Below are 17,465 nucleotides of genomic sequence, written 5' to 3'. Positions count from 1 at the left end.
GGGAAAGACTAGAAAGTGATTCTGCAGATGTAGAATCGACATTAGGTGAAATGCGTTGTTTAGAAGCTCTTGGCGAATGGGGACAATTGCATGATGTTGCCACAAAACAATGGTCACACCAAAGTGATGAAACCAAGCAGAGAATGGCTAGAATGGCAGCAGCTGCAGCATGGGGTTTAAATCAATGGGAAAGTATGGTAAAATATGTTTCTTTGATTCCAAAGGATACTCAGGATGGTGCCTTTTACAGAGCTGTTTTAGCAATACATGATGAACAATATAACATCGCTCATCAGCTTATTGATAGTACCAGGGATCTATTAGATACAGAATTGACTGCTATGGCTGGTGAAAGCTATCAAAGAGCTTATAATGCTATGGTAGAGGTTCAAAAATTGGCGGAGCTAGAAGAAGTAATACAGTTTAAGTTAGTTCCAGAAAGAAGATCTACTATTAAATCTATGTGGTGGGAAAGGCTTCAAGGTGGACAGAGAATAGTTGAAGACTGGCAAAAAATTATACAAGTTCACACATTAGTAGTTTCACCTCAAGATGATATGTATACATGGTTAAAATATGCTAGTCTGTGTAGAAAAAGTGGTAGTTTAATGTTGTGTCACAAAACATTAGTTATGTTACTCGGAACAGATCCTTCGTTAACTCCCGATCAACCATTACCAACTAGTCATCCTCAGGTGACGTTTGCTTATTGCAAGCATATGTGGGTGGCAAATAAACGAGAAGAAGCATACAATCAGTTGCAAAGATTTGTACAGGTGTCCTTACAACCAACAACTATGTCAGTGGTAAATCAAGAAGATGAGAAACAACAGGAAGCAAGAAAGAGATTACTTGCTAGATGTTATTTAAAACTTGGTGAATGGTTAGAAGCATTGCAAGGCATAAATGAACATTCTATACCAGCAGTGCTATCTTATTATGCTGCTGCTACAGAACATGATCCTACTTGGTACAAAGCATGGCATGCTTTTGCTTATACTAACTTTGAAACAGTTTTATTTTATAAACATCAACAAGGTGATTCAAATGCAGATAATATCTCAGGGAATGGGACTCGCAGTAATCTTTCTAGCTCACAATATATATCTCAATTTACTGTACCAGCAGTTGAAGGATTTTTCAGATCTATTAATCTTTCTCATGGTAATTCTTTACAAGATACACTTCGTTTATTAACCTTATGGTTTGATTATGGTCAATGGCCAGAGGTATATGAGGCCATTGTTGAAGGTATCCGGTTAATTGAGATTAATACTTGGCTACAAGTAATTCCACAACTTATAGCAAGAATAGACACACCAAGAGCTTTAGTTGGTCGATGTATACATCACCTTTTGATAGATATTGGAAAAACACATCCTCAAGCCTTGGTTTATCCTTTGACCGTGGCATCAAAGAGTGCAAGTCATGCCAGAAAAACAGCTGCTAATAAAATTCTTAAAAGTATGTGTGAACATAGTCCAACTCTGGTACAGCAAGCAATGATGGCTAGTGATGAATTAATCAGAGTCGCGATTCTTTGGCATGAACTGTGGCACGAAGGGTTGGAAGAAGCTAGCAGATTATACTTTGGTGAAAGAAACGTTCGGGGAATGTTCGATACGTTGGAACCTTTACACGCAATGCTAGAAAGAGGACCACAGACTTTAAAAGAAACGTCTTTCAATCAGGCCTATGGTCGAGATTTAATGGAGGCACAAGAATGGTGTCGTAGATACAAAGCTTCGCGTAACGTTCGAGATTTAAATCAAGCATGGGATTTATATTATCACGTTTTTAGAAGAATATCTCGACAGTTGCCACAATTAACTAGCTTAGAACTTCAGTATGTTAGTCCAAAATTACTTCTTTGTAGGGATCTAGAACTAGCTGTGCCAGGGAGTTATAGTCCTGGACAACCAATAGTTAGAATAGCAAGTATGCATAGTTCTATGCAAGTAATAACAAGTAAACAGAGACCACGAAAATTATGTATAAAAGGTTAATTACCTTTGAGTTTCTTTAATTAGTTCTAGATAATTTCTGAATGTATTGAATATTTAAAATATTTAACATTTGCAGGTAGCAATGGTAAAGATTACATGTTCCTTTTGAAAGGACATGAAGATCTCAGACAAGATGAACGAGTAATGCAATTATTTGGTCTAGTCAATACCCTTCTGTTGCATGATCCAGATACCTTTAGGAGAAATCTTACTATCCAAGTATATGAAACATTAGGACTCTTTAATATTATTTTTAAATCTTTGAAATATTTTATTAACTAAATTTTATATTTAGAGATATGCTGTAATTCCACTATCCACAAACAGTGGTCTGATTGGATGGGTGCCACATTGTGATACATTACATACACTAATCAGAGATTATAGAGAAAAGAAAAAAATATTATTAAATATAGAACATAAGATAATGTTAAGAGTAAGCACATAATATTATACATATATTAATATTTTATTTTAATTGATTTAATTATAGTAATTTGATTTATAGATGGCTCCAGGTTATGATCACCTCATGCTTATGCAAAAGGTTGAAGTGTTTGAACATGCTCTTGAACATACTCATGGCGATGATTTGTCGCGACTTCTTTGGTTAAAGTCGCCATCAAGTGAAGTATGGTTTGATCGTCGAACAAATTACACGCGTTCTCTCGCTGTAATGTCTATGGTGGGATATATCCTTGGTCTTGGTGATCGTCATCCATCTAATTTGATGTTAGATCGTTTAAGTGGGAAAATATTACACATTGATTTCGGGGATTGTTTCGAAGTAGCCATGACTCGTGAGAAGTTTCCTGAGAAAATTCCGTTCCGATTAACAAGAATGTTAATTAATGCGATGGAAGTAACAGGAATTGAAGGCACATATAGAAGAACTTGTGAGTCGGTTATGTCTGTGTTACATCGTAATAAGGATAGCTTAATGGCAGTGTTAGAAGCATTTGTTTACGACCCTTTGTTAAATTGGCGGTTAATGGACAATGCTGCATTAAAAGGTAAGAGATCTGATGCTCAGGGGATGAGTGCAAGTAGTAATCAAGAACACAGTGATGCATTAGATTCTCTTACCGCTACATTACCAAAGAAAGGAGTGCCATGTAGCGTCGAAAATGGCGGTAAATTGATTTTCTTGCTTTACAAAAAATCTTTATTCTTTTTATCTAGTAAACATAAAAGCTGTTATGAATAAAAGTTTATATCAATTTGTAATATGTAAGTAATTTGTAAATATACAACAAAATGAAAAAAAAACTTGTATTATCATAGGTGATACTAATCAACCAGAAGCACTAAATAAAAAAGCTCTTACTATTATAACAAGAGTAAGGGATAAATTAACAGGACGTGATTTCTCACACGAAGAAACATTGAGTGTCCAGCGCCAAGTTGATCTTTTAATTCAACAAGCTACAAATAATGAAAATTTGTGTCAATGTTACATTGGATGGTATTTCTTTATTACTTTATTAACATATTACAAAACCATTAGTGATTTTCATAATTATTTGTTAATTATGTAGTATAAATAATACGTTGTTCCTAAATGCCTCAAATGGTTTTTAATTACTAATCATTATATAGTAATGAAATTGTATTTGATTTACAGGTGTCCTTTCTGGTAAACATGAATTTTCATAGATGAAGACTTTAATGTATATCACGTTCAGTCTCGTTCCTGTTTTTGCATTTCTTATTATTAAGGAATAATTATATGTAATATCATACCATTAGAGCATATTGTACATATATATAAGCTATATTATTACAATGATTGTATATAATACTCATGTTATTTCCGCTTATAAAGTACAATGTAAGTAAATTAGAAAGAACACAATTTAGAACGCATGATAATCAGTTTTTATGTAAACATGAAAAAAACTACTCAGGAATAAGATTACATTAATGATATTTTTTTTTTAAGGATTGTCTTTCTATTCTTTGAAATTTGTATAAAAATATTATATCTTAATTATTGCAGTTACATCACTTATATAATGATACTGTTACAGAGAAATTTATACAATGCAAGATACAATTAGAAACATTTTTAAGATAAAATAATGTCTTGATAAAACAACTAATATATATAACGTATAAAATGAAAAAACAAAAAATTCAAACTGAACATAAAAGTACTAAATGAAAGAAATACTAAATAATATTTTGAAGATTATTTATGTGATTTAGTGTTTTAATCTTTTATAACAAACTAGAACTCAAAAGAATGCTAAATGATAGACCCAACAAAAAAATACTAAATTATATTTTAAAAATTAATTATGTAGTTTAATTTTTTATCCATTTAAAAAGTTATTGCAATATTTCTACATCTTCAAAAGTAAAGGCACGAGGCAATAAGTTGCTCAATGTAGTTTTTAATACATTTTTCATATCAGATCCTGCTAAATAAATTGGTATATCACCAAACTCTCCAATAGTTTGTCTACATAAACCACATGGCGTGATAAAAGTATTGTCCTTTCCATCAGCTACTACTGATAAAGCTTTAAACTTTCTTTTTCCTTCTGATACTGCTTTAACAATAGCTGTTCTTTCAGCACATATTGATACAGGATAAGATGCATTTTCTACATTACATCCTGTGAAAATAGCCCCATCATCACAAAGAATTGCAGCTCCAACTTTAAATTTACTATATGGTGAATAAGAGTACATATGGACTGCTACACTTTCTTTTATAAGAGACTGTATATCAGCTTCTATAAAACATTGCAAATGTTTTTACATATAATAAAATACAATGATTTCTTTCAATATGTTTATTTTGAAATATAACCATATGATTTTTTTTTATTAACTCTTTGGATGACATTGTGTATTATATGGACTGTCATGACATCTGACTGACATCTGATTTTGTCTACGAAAATGTTTCAAAATTTATTACATTATAATAAGTAAAAATATTGTAAATTAATTTTGTAAATTAGATATAGTTGAAAAATGCATATAACCAAAATTTACTTTAATTTATTCTGTATACATATATTACGCAAAATATTGACAATATAACAAAAAATTGTAAATTTTGTAAATTCTTTGTCAAAGTGACATTAATATAGTATTACTATTTCATCGATGTTTTAATTATAGATATGTCAGACAAATGACAATGATAATTGAGAAACATAGTTATACGTGAATATTATGATAATATATTTACCTAAATCCGTGAAAGCAATAACTTCTTCTTTATTCATTTTAATATGAATTATTAAATACTATATATATTTTCTACGAAGCTAAATAGTGTTGTAATTTGCAATTTACTGAAAATATTATCTTTAACACCATGCAATCGTACTTACGAATTTGCTAGCAATTTCACAATTATAAATGAATAAATGACCAGTAAATATGACAACCAATGAGCGTACACGATTCAAAAGTTAACAAAAATATGTTAAATAACATATATTAAATTGCTATCTACATTTTCATATAATTCTAAGACTTTTATAACTTAATTCTTTACATTTACTTTTAATTATAAATTAAATATTAAGCAAAGATTCAATTTTTATAAGAAAATGCACACACACAACATACACATTCATAAAAACCAAAAACTTGATATATATCAAATGAAAAGTAGAATGTGTTTTAAAATATTGGTTAAATTTTAAACATAAATTCATAATAAAACTATACATATATAATGTGATACTAGTTCCAACCGATGCTAGTTTTGCTACTCAGTTCTGATAAAATAGTGATCATGTCTTATGAGTAGTCAATATAATTTGAATCAAAAGAAAAAGGATAATTTAAACTAGTGACTATACTGATTATAACATTACATCTGCGTTAGTTATCATCATTTTACTAGTACACAATGAATTTTTACCTATTCTCATTAATGGTCTACTGCGCAACCGGCAAAACTACATTGGCTGAATTGTAGTTACGATTATCAATGCGAGAGAGCGTTCTGTCGTATGTTAGTTGCTCAGCTGTTTTGAAGAATCGACGCAGCTTCACAGTGATTATCCGTAACACGACATAGAATTGCTGCTTTCACGTCCAAACGCAAACAGATGTGGAGTGGCTGTCCAAATTTTTGACGTATCTCGTCCAGGATTTTTCAAATAGTGAAGACATTTTTTCTATAGAATTTTTATAATATCAGCGAACGTGGGGTCACAGGGGACTGTGTCAGAGGTTAGAGAGATCAAAAGAAAAAAATAAAGAAATCGCCATGAGCGAGTTAAGCCAAGAGGAAGTGAGTACCAATGCACCGTTTCCAATCGTTATTCAATAGCGTCCGTAAGTCCGTTTTGTTGTTACCATTCCTTTCGCTTTACATTTGCTTTCTTCCTAATTTCACTACATGAAAGAAAATATGACAGGGCCATTTACCAGAGCATAGGAAAGAATAACAGGATAGAAAGTCTCATCAATGAAACAATAATTACAAAATAGTCATTGTTCTCCTGTGGTATTGTGTCAAGATAATTATGTAATGATAACAAATTGAAACTAATTTTCCATTGTAATAATATAATTTTTTAGAATAATTCTCTTTGTCATTGATTGCAACATTTATTTAATTTCTTTTGCAATGTAAACAAAAATTTTGTATTTCATAGTTCCATACAAAAGATTTTATTTTTAATATAAAATAAATTTATTTAAAAACGAAATATATTGTTTACATTTATGAAAATATCTTTTTATTTTCATTATTACTATTTATTTTTTATCTTTAATATAAATATAGCAAGCTTTTATTCAGTTCTTGTGTACATTTGATTGTTATGTCACATCCTTTTATGTCCTATTAAATAGTATCTATAATATGGAAAATTATTATAAAATAAAATTTTACTTGAAATTATGTTATTCATGGATTCTTAAAATATAAACTTGTAGAAAAAATAACAGGGAAATTAATCATAAGTAATTAATATCATATACTTAAATTATAGGTAAGAAGAAGACGTATGGCTCGTTTAGCAGGTTTAGATAGCTTCAGTTCAACAGTTAATTCAAATCACAATAATGATCCAGTTTCTCCAAATACATCAGGTCCATCTAAAACATTTACAGAACAAATAATATCACCACTAAAACAACAACAATTTCAAAATCCTGAAGTACCAATGGAAGTAGAAGAAAGTAATAACAAACAATGTAGCAGTTCTGGTGTAGATATAGATTCAGGAATTGAAAATATGGAAGTTGAGGAATCTGATAGAAAAGAACTGAAACCAAGATCACGCGTAAATATATATATATACATATATATATATATTTATGAATACAGATATGTAACATTATTATTATTATATTTCTTTATTTTTCAGACTACAAGTTCCAGTACAGAGGTAACTACAGAACAAATACATGCAGTTATCTCACGTGTACTATGCATATCATGGAAAGAACCTATAGAGGGTTATATATTCTTACCACAAACAGCTGTATATGCATTATCAACAAAACTTACTGATGCTACGGAGATTATTAATCAAGCATTATTGGAGGTTTTATGCATGTTTATGAGGGATGAGGATCCTTTAAAAGAAATTAATGTAGACACCTCCTCAGATAGAGAAGGTAGTCCAAATAGTCAAGCGAGTCCATTACAAAGCCCAATCACAACATCTTGTCGTTGTGATATTTGCTATAAATTGTCGCAACCTAAAAGCCTCATTTATTTACTAGATTGCTATTCAAGGGTTGCAATTGAAGAACGAAATCACCCAAAGGTATAATAAACATTACTCTTTAATTATAATACCTGTTTTGGCAGATAATATAATACAAACCTTTTTATGAACAGAAATCAAGTATACCACCACTATCTGATGTATTGGCTGTTCTAAGGGCACAGTGTGTTCAATATTCCAGTCTTGTACTACAAGGCCTAGTTGGTATTTCTCAGTCTTCAACTACATACCCATTATCTATGACACCTCTTTTGTGTCCAGTACTTTCACAAAGCTTACCTCGTGGCTATTTGCACGAACTCGTGGCGAGAACGCATACAAATACAGCAGTATTTAACAAAATTTTTACTCCACTCTTACAAAGTTTGTATCTTTCGATGCAACAAGCCAGCTTAATTAGAAATACACATCGAAGACCGATAGAAGCGTTAGAAGAATTAATAGAAATTTGCTGTGGACCTAGTAGTAACGTACGACCAATCTGTCGTTTAATCGTTCATCAAGTTCAATTTTTACCTGATCTTATGACATCAGCTCCCGGTAAAGAAATTACAATAACGTCTCTTCTTGGACAGTTTTTGTCGGTTTCTGTGTTTGCCGAGGATCAATTAGACATGCCTGAAACATTCCTCAGTGGTAATCCATTAATTGATAAACCGATAATTTTAACATTGCAACAAGAGTTAGAAAGTATCAGAACGTCGCTTCATAAAATATTTCATGCAATACTCGCGAGCAGTAATTGCCGTGAAGCTATGTTGACATATTTAGCAACATTATTACGTTGCAATGAGAAACGTGCTCAAATACAAACGGAAGAATTTTCCCTCGCTGGAGACGGATTTATGTTGAATCTTTTATCAGTGTTACAAAAACTTTCTGTAAAAATTAAATTGGACATGGTAGATCCATTATATCCATTTCATCCAGCAAGTTTTGTTGAAGTAAGGAATGATACAAGGCTAAAACTTACATGCCAAGAAGTTGCTGATTGGTTAAAACATTTAGAACGGACACACAAGTGGGTCGAGCCAAAGTTTCCAACACAATGTTGGTTCCTTACTCTGCATTGTCACCATATAGCGTTATTACCGGCTTTACAGAAATACGAGAGAAAGCTGAGGACTTTACGTGATGTGCAAAAAATGCTCGATGATCTACAAGCTACTGAACCACAATGGAAAGACAGTCCTTTCGCTAGCCGTAATAAAGAATTGATAGGACGTTGTAAGGAGCAATTAAAACATCTTGGCAAATCTAAATTATACACAGATGCTGGATTAATTGATCCTGTTTTATTGAGAAGGTGTTTGCACTTTTATATTTCTGTAGCAGAAATACTGCTAAGTTTATTGACACAAACTTCACCAGGAAATCCTATTCCTGAACTGCCTTTACCTCAAGAGGTCCCACAAAAGTTTACAGCACTACCAGAATGGTATGTCGAAGATATTGCAGAATTTGTACTATTTACTCTTCAGTAAGTAATATTTTGCATTGTAAAATATCAAGATAACTTGTATACTATAGTGTTACTACTTTTTATTTTTCATAGATTTTGTCCTAGTGTGATAATAAACAACATGGACAATTCTCTTATTACATGGTTACTTGTAGTTGTATGTACTCCACATTGTATACGAAATCCATATTTAATAGCAAAAATTATTGAAGTACTATTTGTAATAAATCCCAATATTCAGGTAAATATGAGAAAAATATAAGTATCTCCTTGAACGATGTTTTAATAAACTTATGTTTTAGGGACGGACTGAATCACTTCACGATCAAGTAATGGCACATCCTATATCGAAAACGTTATTAGCGTCGTATTTGATGAAATTTTATACAGATGTCGAAACGACCGGATCTAGTTCAGAATTTTATGATAAATTTTCAATTCGTTATCACATTAGTTTAATTCTGAAATCTATGTGGGATAGTCCAGTGCATCGAAAGTCAATCATTGATGAAAGTAATAATGGGAATCAATTTGTGAAATTTATTAATATGTTAATGAACGATACTACGTTTTTACTCGATGAAAGTTTGGAATCTTTAAAGCGTATTCATGAAATTCAAGAATTAATGTCCGATCTTAAAGCATGGTCTGCGTTATCCCGTGAACAACAGCATTCACGAATGAAACAACTGGCAGCGGATGAAAGACAAGCTAGGTCGTATCTCACTCTCGCCAAGGAAACTGTTGCCATGTTTCAGTATTTAACAGATGATATTACTGAACCATTTTTACGACCAGAATTAGTTGGAAGATTATGTGCCATGTTAAATTTTAATCTGCAACAATTGTGTGGCCCTAAATGTAAAAATTTAAAAGTACGAATACCACAAAAATATGGATGGGAACCAAGAGCATTACTTAGTCAATTGGTCGATATATATTTACATCTTGATTGCGAAATCTTTGCCGCTGCTCTAGCTGCTGACGAAGTAAGTTTATGATAGTATTAATACATGAAATATGTGATGAAAAAATATTATTCTAATGAACGTTATTATTGCAGCGTTCATTTTGCATGGAATTATTTATTGATGCCGCAAACAAGTTAGAAAGATCAGTAATTAAGTCTATCATAGAGATTGAAAGATTTGTAGCACTTGCGGAACGTGCTGCAGATATAGCTAGAGACAATCGTGCACGTGATGCAGATTATGGTGATGCACCAGAGGAATTTCGAGATCCACTTATGGACACACTTATGGAAGAACCTGTTAAACTTCCATCTGGTATTGTTATGGATAAAGCAGTTATTATTAGACACCTTCTTAATAGTGCCACAGATCCTTTCAGTCGGCAACCACTCAGTGAAGATATGCTAACACCAAGTAAGTAAATGTAGATATTTCTCCTTTTGTAGAGAAAAGATAAATAGATTAACAATTTCATATTTCTAGTGCCCGATTTGGAGAAAAGAATATCGATGTGGAAACAGCAAAAGAAAAAATCAACAAAAATATAAATTATGATCCTAATGCAATAATCATTTTACAGAAACATCACAATATTGTGGAGCTAATGTTAGTGCACAATATATTGTATCAGTCCATAGATGTATGACTCTATGGTAAATGAATACAGTGCAATGATCTCGCTACTGTGCAAATATTGCACTCAGTAAATTTACAGTTTTAATACATTAAAACGTTAAACAGACTGCAGCTAGGTAACCGCCTGCACATTACTCATAAAAAAAATAAAAAAGATACTTTTAAAAAACTTGTAAATAATTGCTGTCTGATGACATCAGTATCCAGAGAAATTAAAATCTTATTTACAAACTTAGCACTTGTTCCTTTATACGTTCTAAATATATGAAACTGCAAATGAAAAATTAAAACATATGATTGATCATAAAAATAGTAAGTTAAGCGGCATAGGAGAAAAGTTAACATTTATCTGAATCTTATTTGGAATTTTGTAATTTATAAATAGAAACCAAAAAAAGGGGGGAGAGGGATAAATAGATAGAAAACATTATTTGATGCAAAATTTATGTAAATGACTTATATAAAATATTTCAATAATAAAATTTGTATTCAAATTTCTTTAAATGTTAACATATCATATGTTACACGACAGACAAAACTTAATTTGCAGCAATTACAATTCTTTTTAAAGATGTACATGGTAAATGTATCATGCATATTCCTTCAATAAATTTCATGAGTAAAGATTTATATCTGTGTATATAATAATACGTTATTAAAAACAATTCCATCCAACAAAATATTTTTTGTTTCTAAAATGTGAAACTCTTCAAACAATATTTCTAAAATTTTTATTTGTATAATCAAACTCTCTTCGTTATAAATTTGAATATCTCCTTTTTAATGTTACATATTCATTAAATATTTGAAAATTTATAATATATGTCCATCAAATGACTGAAAATTTATAATGTTTTGACAGCTTAAAAAAATTAATGTTGGACTTTAAAAAGTTTGTACTTTATCTTTTCATATCCAACTATCAATTACTACTATCAGTTACATAAATTTATCATTAAATAATGTTAAAAACTATATTCAAACACCAAATTTTATTATAATTGTAAATACAAAACATAAAAGATATCTTGCATCATTTAAGACAGTGTTAAGTAACATAAAAATATAAGTAAAATTCATATAACCTATATTGAATTATTTTTACTGCTATTAATATTTACAAAATGTGTTATCTGTTATATTCTTACTTTCTGCATTATAGTCACAATATGTCTAATGTTCAGTTATATTTTTACTATATATATAATTAAAAAATTTGATATTATAAAAAATGATGCATTTAAAAATATTAAAAAATTGAGTATTGTTAGTGTAAACCAACTGCCATTGCAATTATAACATTAATTTGCAAATAATTAAAATATTTTAGTTTCCTTACGTGTTAGTATTTTTGACATCTTTTTTTATGAAAAAATTAATTATAATTCATTATGTAATAATCTTTTACATCATATGTGTAAATATTTCAAGTAATGTAAATTACTAAAATAAAAAGATTTAAAAAATTAAACAAATGTTTAAGTATAATAAATGTAAGTGATGAATTACATTTTGTAAAACATATTGTAATTTACAATATGTAAATTAATTTTTATTATTTAAATAATGGTAGTTTATTTTAATACTGGTAAAAATAGAAAGATTCTAATACTCCCTTTGCTGATTATCAGTCATGAAGTTGTATTGTGTTGAATTATTATGAAAAATTGTCCATTGATCTTCCTCTACACATTCCAATTAATTTCAGTTTATCGTTCTTTAAAGTAATTTTCCCTCTGCCAATACCCATTGAACTAACTACTGATTCTACATCTTCAACATAAGAATCTTCGCTAGGTTCTGTTAATATAGCTTCAGAAAAGCCCCGAGGAGCTCGTATCATTTTAAAGTCTTCATTTTGCTTCCTTAATATAGATATAGAAGAATTATTATAAGCTCTTATAATTAAATCAAAAAATAATAAATATGTAGTAAATTAATATTTAACAAGAAAAAAGAATTTATTATTACTTTGAATTAGTACTTATATTAACCAGTCTTGAATTATTATCTATAAAATACTCTTCTTTAGTTAAAGTCATGGAGTTATTAATTTCTAAATCCCAATTTTCTGTACCATCTATTATATTTGAAAATTCTGATTGTACTATAAAATTTCTTGTATTATGCTCCTCTAGTTCAAATAAAATAATGTATTTTAATAATTATTTTTCTTAAGAAAAAGAAAGAAAAAATTAAAAATAATTATAAAATTTGTAAAGACCTGGATATATTTCCGATTTTAAAATATTGCGTGCAGGACAAGTAATAATATGTTCCTCTAACTCTTCTTTAAATAATCGGTGAGTGGCATTATATGGACACATAACTTTATAATGTGTTGGAAATTGCTATTTTAGAAATTTAATATATATATTTATATAACTATATTATACAAATTATCTAATGAAATTAAATTCTTTGTTTAAAATTATCGAAAACTCAATAGGTAAACAATATTTCGAATTGATCTACTTACTTTTTCACATTTGACTATGTGCTTTTGAAGACGAGATTTTGTAATAATATGATTTTTATTATACGGACATATTCCAACCGAGTCAGAAAACGTAAGAGATTCATACATTTTATATTTATTAAATATACTTATATAAATAAATTTTATTTTTCAACAATCTCTATGGTTTTATATACACTTCTATAATCGAAGTTACATTAATTCGATATATCGAATAAAATCGATAATCGTTTCTGTATCGATTTGTTTATAAAAGAAAAAAATAAGGAAAATTGGTAGATGTATCACATCTACAACCATAAATTATTTATATTATTATAAATAATTTTCAATAAAAATTGCATACCTTTTATATTTATATATATATGTTAAAATTAGATTACGTTAGATAAATTTTTGATCAAGTCATTAATGAAGTATCTCATCGTGAATTTTGTTCATTTTTAAATATGTTGTAAAGCATATTTTGAACAACTTTTTCCCATTACATATAATAATATTCGTCTTTAAGTCTCGAGATATTAGTAAAATTTCTTTAATACTCTACATCAAATTCTACTCAACATATGTGTCTGTGAGATAGTCACACGCAAAAACATTTGGAAAAGCAATAGCGTCAAGGACAACAATCCCACTACTAATTTTTATGGCGTATAAATTAATTAGAAATTTGTTTCAAATTTTGCCAATCAAGCAAGTGAAGAACTCCCATCCTCCCCTCTAGCGGTGCTACGACAAATGTAACCTAATCAAATTTAATTTTAAACCACATGTAGAATAAAATTATTCAATTTAATAAAAGATTAAGTTAGGTTTAGATTAGATTTTACATAGAGAAGTGCACAAGGAAGGATTCCACCTAAATACTGAAGTTTTAAACAAATTTTTTATTAACATGTACGACATAAATATTAGCAATATTATCATAGTTCATATGTCATCACTTCGAAGAATAGTCGGTATAAACAACATCATCATCAGTCGGTATAAACAATTGGAAGAGATCAACGATTTTTATAATTAGATTTATCATGGGAAACACATCGAGCAGCTCCTGCTTGTACCTGAGACTATTTTTCGGATACATACGAATGTGCAGAATTCAATCAAAAGCTTATTAGAAATATCTTAAAAGCTAAATATGATCGTCAATTTTTTCAAAGGAGAAAGTTATTCAAAATATTATCCTTTACAACATATCTAATAACGAATAAAATTTATGATAAAACACCTTTTCGACGATTCCATCAAATTTTTTAGTCGATTAAAATGTTTAAAAAATTATTTTCCTTATTAATTAATAAAAATAAAAATATTAATTAATAAAAATAATTTATTAAATTATTACCATAAAAACATAGTTTTTCGTTTAGTAATACCTCGTTCTCAACGAAATTGCATTCTTTACATAAATTTATGGTAAAATGATACTATCTTGATACTAATATTTTTACAAATAATTGTATTACATATATGATAGAAATGATTCTAATATATTGTAGAAGTTTAATTGTTCAATTTGTATTTTTTATTTTTGTATTTAAAAGTACAATATATTGTTTTGTTTTTTATGAATAAAAGAACTAAAATTAATTGTATGTGATTTTATAACTTCTTTTTTTGCTATAAGCATGTATATACTTTAATTTAACTGTACTTTTAAAAGTATCACATCTTGAACTTTTAAAAGATGTTATAAAATAATCACAAAATTAAATTAATAATGTATAATAATTGTTGTATTATAAATCTTTGTACGAATACCAAATGAAACAATATTCTATTAATTCATTTTCAATATACCATAAGAATTTATTGTCTTATATTGTAAATTTATTAATTTATAAAATATGAAAACTTCAAGGTTGAGTTCTGTTATATTCTTGAGATTACAAAAGATATGCATGTTTTTTTTTTATAAATAATATCACTTAGCTTCTAAATGAGATAAATTATTATAAACTTATTTAAATAATTAAATATTTTCATAAACTCAGACACCTATTTTAGATGTGAAATATTATGCTAATTACACATATTGAAAAAGTTACAAGTACAAATTCAAATTTTGAATAGTGTAATTACTTTGTACATATTAAAGATCATCACATTATTGGAAAGTTACCTTTAAATGTTTAATGTATTATAAATATTGATAGTATGATACACTAGTTAAAAAATAAGTTTCATAATGTATATGGCAATGTTTGTATGAAAAAATTAATAGAAATTAATTTCTCATAAAATTAGGAAACAAAATTGAATCATTTCAATTGATCATGTAGTAAGTAATTTATAACAATCCAAATGTGATGAAAACAGAAACTTATATAAGATTACGCATAGATAGGCTAACAGCTGCTCACGTTATTGTTCGAATTGTCAAATTCTTCTCTGGACAATAATACAAGACATAAATATATTACAGATAGGGAAGAGGATCCACAAGTAAACAAGCAATAACATATAAAATTCCCAAAAACATATTTAAGTGAGCTGTTTGTTTAGGCACACGTTGAATTGTATGAGGGCTTCTGAATTGTTTTTCTATTTTGAAAGCAGTTGGTAATGTAATTACTGGCAATAGAAACCAAATAGAATACCTCAATGCAAGCACCACCAAAGTTACATATGGTGTAAATAATAAAAATGCATACAAAACATGAGATACAGTATGACCTATTAAAATAGCTAATGTTACTATTCCTGCCTTCTTGTCACTTACTAAATCTCGAGTATTGTTACTATGTAAAATAGCCTCTGTATTTAGTGCAAGAGGTATAGCATAGTAGATTGTACCTAGTTCTATATAACCAGTTTGAGCCATGAATGCAAATAAAACTGAAATAGGGCCAAATATAACTAAGATAAGAACATCACCTAATGCAATGTATTTAAATCCTATTCCTCCTGTATAAAGAAATGAAGAAGATAAACCTCCAAAGTACACAAGTGCAAGATGTTCCATTTTTGCAGGAGATATGGTGGTTAATAAAACAAAACCTAGACATCCTGCTGTGTACAATAATGCACCTAGTGAAACTAATTCATCCTTTGATAAAAGTTGATCTACTAATATCCTGTCATCACTTTTCCGGCTATCTACACCTTTTATATAATCAAAATAAGTATTCACTACATTACCTGCTCCATGTACACAAAAGACTGTATATACTGTAAGAATCAAAGATATCCAGCTAAAATTTGCTATGCCTGTTAACCGATAAGCTAACGCAGATCCAAGAAGTGTTGGCATTAATGAAGCACTTAATGACCATGGTCGTACAGCTAAGAAATATGAAGACAACTTCATGAGTGGAGAATTTAATGTTGAGGATGTTATGGGTGAACAATTTGCGTTGTTTGACATTGGTTTCCTTCCAACTTCTTTAGCAGAGATCCAAATACCATTGGACATCATATTTTATATTATGCTATAAACAAAATATGCAAACAATGATGTCATTATACAATAACAAATTATAACATAATTACTTCTTTTTTTATTAATGAATCAGGCTTATATAATGCAAAAGTTATATCAAACTTTAATATATCTATTATATACTTCTAATCATATTAACCAAAAATAAATTTTTTAATTCAGAAACATTTTTAATTAAAATCTATGATAAAAAATTTTCAAAAAAATACAAGATGGTATATTTAAAATATATTTTACAGTAGAACCATAAGTACTATACAAAAAGATTTTCTAATAAAAAATAATATCATATTATTATTAATAACATTAAATTTGCGACTTTATAGAGGACTTTAGTTTTTATATAAATATCCAATAATTTAAATAAACTTACCTACCTATTATTTGTCTAAAATTGGGAAGTTGGGTTAGAACAATCTTCATAACATTTTGACAAGTGTTACATTTTTTAAGTACATTTTAATCATTTTAAAAAATTACTAACTACGCGGACAAAGCAATTTTTATATCGTTAACATTTGAAATTCGCATTTGAAGAAGAATTTGGTCCTTTTGTGTACGTTAAATGTAATGATGACGTGTTTTCATTAATTTGCACGTGGCGCTCTCTAAAATATTTTTTTTCTCATAAAATCAACAACATCATTAATAAATTGTACTTTCATAAGAAATATTCTTAAATATCAATTCATTCTTTACATTTTAAGTTTCACAATACTATTCAATTTATAGATTCTATATATATATTATAT

The 17,465-nt window shown here is 28.8% G+C and overlaps 5 protein-coding genes across 7 annotated transcripts in view; 2 read left to right on the top strand and 3 right to left on the bottom strand.

Moving 5' to 3' along the window:
* Positions 1 to 3,646, top strand: part of Tor (serine/threonine-protein kinase Tor) — a 7,979-nt gene extending 4,333 nt beyond the window's left edge. The window contains exons 2-7 of the mRNA XM_017905189.1: positions 1 to 2,001; positions 2,083 to 2,225; positions 2,302 to 2,442; positions 2,515 to 3,139; positions 3,291 to 3,471; positions 3,631 to 3,646. Coding sequence (XP_017760678.1) covers positions 1 to 2,001; positions 2,083 to 2,225; positions 2,302 to 2,442; positions 2,515 to 3,139; positions 3,291 to 3,471; positions 3,631 to 3,646 — 3,107 coding nt within the window. The remainder of the gene's footprint in view (positions 2,002 to 2,082; positions 2,226 to 2,301; positions 2,443 to 2,514; positions 3,140 to 3,290; positions 3,472 to 3,630) is intronic.
* Positions 3,647 to 4,337: 691 nt separating this feature from the next.
* LOC108551262 (cytidine deaminase) lies at positions 4,338 to 5,329 on the bottom strand. Its single transcript, XM_017905360.1, has 2 exons — positions 5,212 to 5,329; positions 4,338 to 4,747 (listed from the first exon to the last, which is right to left on the bottom strand). The coding sequence occupies exons 1-2, from the start codon at positions 5,246 to 5,248 to the stop codon at positions 4,338 to 4,340; spliced, it is 447 nt and encodes a 148-aa protein (XP_017760849.1). The 5' UTR covers positions 5,249 to 5,329.
* Positions 5,330 to 6,009: 680 nt separating this feature from the next.
* Positions 6,010 to 11,332, top strand: Ube4B (Ubiquitination factor E4B). Of its 2 annotated transcripts, none has more exons than XM_017905471.1 (8): positions 6,010 to 6,270; positions 6,977 to 7,270; positions 7,355 to 7,759; positions 7,834 to 9,200; positions 9,276 to 9,423; positions 9,485 to 10,171; positions 10,246 to 10,567; positions 10,637 to 11,332. In XM_017905471.1, exons 1-8 carry the CDS (start codon positions 6,247 to 6,249, stop codon positions 10,699 to 10,701), a joined length of 3,312 nt encoding a protein of 1,103 aa, XP_017760960.1. In that variant the 5' UTR covers positions 6,010 to 6,246; the 3' UTR covers positions 10,702 to 11,332. The 2 variants fall into 2 exon arrangements, with proteins under 2 accessions (XP_017760960.1, XP_017760961.1); XM_017905472.1 differs by having other exon boundaries at positions 6,010 to 6,314.
* A 1,111-nt stretch (positions 11,333 to 12,443) lies between these two features.
* On the bottom strand, positions 12,444 to 13,376 carry LOC108551277 (gametocyte-specific factor 1). Its single transcript, XM_017905373.1, has 4 exons — positions 13,269 to 13,376; positions 13,014 to 13,140; positions 12,761 to 12,923; positions 12,444 to 12,654 (listed from the first exon to the last, which is right to left on the bottom strand). Exons 1-4 carry the CDS (start codon positions 13,374 to 13,376, stop codon positions 12,447 to 12,449), a joined length of 606 nt encoding a protein of 201 aa, XP_017760862.1. The 3' UTR covers positions 12,444 to 12,446.
* Positions 13,377 to 15,603: 2,227 nt separating this feature from the next.
* On the bottom strand, positions 15,604 to 17,420 carry heix (UbiA prenyltransferase domain-containing heix). Of its 2 annotated transcripts, none has more exons than XM_017905329.1 (2): positions 17,087 to 17,420; positions 15,604 to 16,702 (listed from the first exon to the last, which is right to left on the bottom strand). In XM_017905329.1, exon 2 carries the CDS (start codon positions 16,687 to 16,689, stop codon positions 15,691 to 15,693), a length of 999 nt encoding a protein of 332 aa, XP_017760818.1. In that variant the 5' UTR covers positions 16,690 to 16,702; positions 17,087 to 17,420; the 3' UTR covers positions 15,604 to 15,690. The 2 variants fall into 2 exon arrangements, with proteins under 2 accessions (XP_017760818.1, XP_017760817.1); XM_017905328.1 differs by having other exon boundaries at positions 17,091 to 17,420.
* Between the last annotated feature and the right edge of the window lie 45 nt (positions 17,421 to 17,465).

The sequence above is a fragment of the Eufriesea mexicana genome, unplaced genomic scaffold, assembly GCF_001483705.2.
Source record: "Eufriesea mexicana isolate 0111107269 unplaced genomic scaffold, ASM148370v2 scaffold3780, whole genome shotgun sequence".
Classification (NCBI taxonomy): domain Eukaryota; kingdom Metazoa; phylum Arthropoda; class Insecta; order Hymenoptera; family Apidae; genus Eufriesea; species Eufriesea mexicana.
This window is presented reverse-complemented; position numbering and strand designations above follow the sequence as displayed.

Excerpts from the sequence above, each read along its gene's own strand:
- Ube4B (XM_017905471.1), top strand. The coding sequence starts at position 6,247 with ATGAGCGAGTTAAGCCAAGAGGAA. Across the intron at positions 7,271-7,354 it reads AACTGAAACCAAGATCACGC|ACTACAAGTTCCAGTACAGA; the intron begins GTAAATATATAT and ends TTTATTTTTCAG. Across the intron at positions 10,568-10,636 it reads TGAAGATATGCTAACACCAA|TGCCCGATTTGGAGAAAAGA; the intron begins GTAAGTAAATGT and ends TCATATTTCTAG.
- LOC108551262 (XM_017905360.1), bottom strand. The coding sequence starts at position 5,248 with ATGAATAAAGAAGAAGTTATTGCTTTCACGGATTTAG. Across the intron at positions 4,748-5,211 it reads TATTGCTTTCACGGATTTAG|AAGCTGATATACAGTCTCTT; the intron begins GTAAATATATTA and ends AATGTTTTATAG.
- heix (XM_017905329.1), bottom strand. The coding sequence starts at position 16,689 with ATGATGTCCAATGGTATTTGGATCTCTGCTAAAGAAGTTGGAAGGAAA.
- LOC108551277 (XM_017905373.1), bottom strand. The coding sequence starts at position 13,376 with ATGTATGAATCTCTTACGTTTTCTGACTCGGTTGGAATATGTCCGTAT. Across the intron at positions 12,924-13,013 it reads AAAATCGGAAATATATCCAG|AGGAGCATAATACAAGAAAT; the intron begins GTCTTTACAAAT and ends TATTTGAACTAG. Across the intron at positions 12,655-12,760 it reads AATATAAGTACTAATTCAAA|GAAGCAAAATGAAGACTTTA; the intron begins GTAATAATAAAT and ends ATCTATATTAAG.